The following is a 2,366-nucleotide window of genomic DNA, read 5'->3' on the forward strand; positions in this document are numbered from 1 at the left end:
GGGAGTGCCCCGCGGAGGCCCTGCCGCGCGCTCGGACTCCTGCTGCTGGTGGTCCTGGGTTTCCTGGTGCTCCGCAGGTGAGGGAATCCGCCCGGCGCCGCCGGTCTGCAGGCACCCCAACCCTCCACACCTCGCGTTCTCTCTCTCCCGTCTAACCTCCCGTCTGGCCGGAGCGAGGCAGACCCTGCAGGTCACGTTACCTCGACCCGCGAATCCCGAGTTCCCACAGGGAACAGCCCGCGGGTCTGTTCCTTTTTGTAGCTCCCCAATATCCCTGCGCCCCGGTGCGCCGCCAGGAGCTCTGGTTCTGCTTCGAGACCCAGACCTCTGGGGGCCACGAGGCGCTGCCCTCCCTGTCCCCAGGCGCCTGCGCCCTAGAGCCTCCCCACTCCTCTGCGTCCGTGTTGCGGGCTCTACTTTTCTCGTGGGAACTCCCAGCCCTCTGGAAGGTTGGCAGGACCAGCCTTCAGATCCCTCTCCTATGTCCCTCATCACTGCCCCGCCTCAGGGGAACCCCCTTCTGCTGTTTTCCCAGCTCCCCACATTCCCCACCAGTTCTGCTGGGAGGCTTGTCTGTGCAGCAAAGGCCAGAGCGCCAGTGGCCACAGCCATGGCCGACTTAGCCTGCTCAGCACAGTCCGAGAACACTGCCCCAGGGTCCCTCCCAGCTCCTCCGCCCTGGATTGATTTGCCCCTTTCCCGGATTGGTACTAGTTTGTCTTCTTTCTCCACGGTCCCACCACTCACCAGCCGCCAGCTCCCCTTACACAATGTCTGTGGCCAGTGATGGCGTTCAGTGATGGAATGCTTTATCCACGGCCTGTGTGGGTGCCCCTGCCCGGCGTTTTTCCGATCTGAGTCTATATATAGGATGCTGCAGCCCTGACCACATCTTTCAGGTCGATGCCTGGCACTTTCCATATTCAAAACTTCAGGTGTGACTGGGAGAGCAGGCCGCCCGCCCTGAACAAATGCCTGGGCACTGAACTGAGTGTTGGAGAGGCCGGAGGCTGAGCCATTGGAACTGGGGCAGCTTGATCTTTCCTTCTTCCCCATCACCCTTCCTGGTTTCGCTGAACCTCGCTGGGAGGTAGAGGGAAGTTTTGGATGGAGTTAAATACCGGAACGTTTTTTGGCCACCACAGCATCCCAATCAGAAACGCTTTCCACTTGCACCTTTTCAAGACGGAACCTGTCTTCTTTGCTTGGGAGATGGTGAGGATGACCTTTATGGTGTGGGAGAAGAAAATGGTGCTCTCCTCATTCTGGGGCCCAGAAAACTTAAGAAGCATTTCCACAGTTTTTCAAGACTTAACCCCCCCCTCCCTACCCCCTCGGCCAATCTTGTGATGATATCTAACCCTTTCCTCTTTGGAGATGATTGGTCCTGGCTCTGGTAGGATGCTCAGCCGTCCTCCCAGTACAAGCCCAATGCAGACCCCCAGAAGAATTAACTCAAAGCAGAGGCAGCAGGAGCCTCTGGCATACGGTACAGCAGGGCATCGAGGAGCCCAGACCCCAGAGAGAAAGGCCAGGGGTGTTCGTTCAGGTAGCAAGTAGTTTGCTCGTTGTTGGAGGTCAAGGATATATAGCAAGCCATGCAGGGGATCCAGACAGGTCATTCTGACGGCCAGCACACAGGGGCTTGAGATGGGCCAGGCAAGGACACCCTAAGAGTCCACGGGAAAAGGTGTGGGAAGGAGGCTGGGTGTTTGTTGGTGTCTGGAGGGACAGGAGATGAGCTGTCAGACAGATGAATTAACTGTGTTCCTACCTGGGTGTGGTGACCGCAGGAGGAGTTAGTGGAAGGCTTCTGGGGTTGCCAGGGTGGAGCAGTGGAGAATGAATAGCTGTGGAAATAGTTTGAAGTGTTTTTCCTGCCATCTCTTCTTTCTTTTTATTTATTATTTGCATTTATTTAAAAATATTGTTTTTATTGATTTCAGAGATGAAGGGAGGGGGGGGGGAGAGAGAGAGAGAAACATCAATGATGAGAGAGAATCATTGATCAGCTGCCTCCTGCACGTCCCCGACTGGGGATCGAGCCTGCAACCCAGGCACGTGCCCTTGACTGGAATCAAACCCGGCACCTTCACTCCGCAGGCTGATGCTCTGTCACCTGAGCCAGATCAGCTAGGGCCATCTCTTCTTTCTCAGCAGACAAGATGGAGGCCAGAGAGGCTCCAGGGCCAGCTCTCAGGGTCCTTTAGAATATGTGTCTTTCGGGCGTCTTTTTGGTTGTATCACCCTCGTGGCCACCAAGGACGGCCTCTGGAGGCCAGAGGAGAACATACTCATTGTCGCATCCTCTTCCTGCTTTAACTCTGGCTTTGACTGGGCCATAAACTGAGTGTGTGTGTGTGTGA

At 56.3% G+C, this 2,366-nt stretch overlaps 1 protein-coding gene across 1 annotated transcript in view; it reads left to right on the forward strand.

The window, feature by feature from the left end:
• The window catches only part of GLB1L2 (galactosidase beta 1 like 2), a 27,310-nt gene that overhangs the window by 1,619 nt on the left and 23,325 nt on the right, over positions 1 to 2,366 (forward strand). The window contains exon 2 of the mRNA XM_015571973.1: positions 6 to 77. Coding sequence (XP_015427459.1) covers positions 6 to 77 — 72 coding nt within the window. The remainder of the gene's footprint in view (positions 1 to 5; positions 78 to 2,366) is intronic.

Source organism: Myotis davidii, unplaced genomic scaffold, assembly GCF_000327345.1.
Source record: "Myotis davidii unplaced genomic scaffold, ASM32734v1 scaffold809, whole genome shotgun sequence".
Taxonomy (NCBI): Eukaryota; Metazoa; Chordata; class Mammalia; order Chiroptera; family Vespertilionidae; genus Myotis; species Myotis davidii.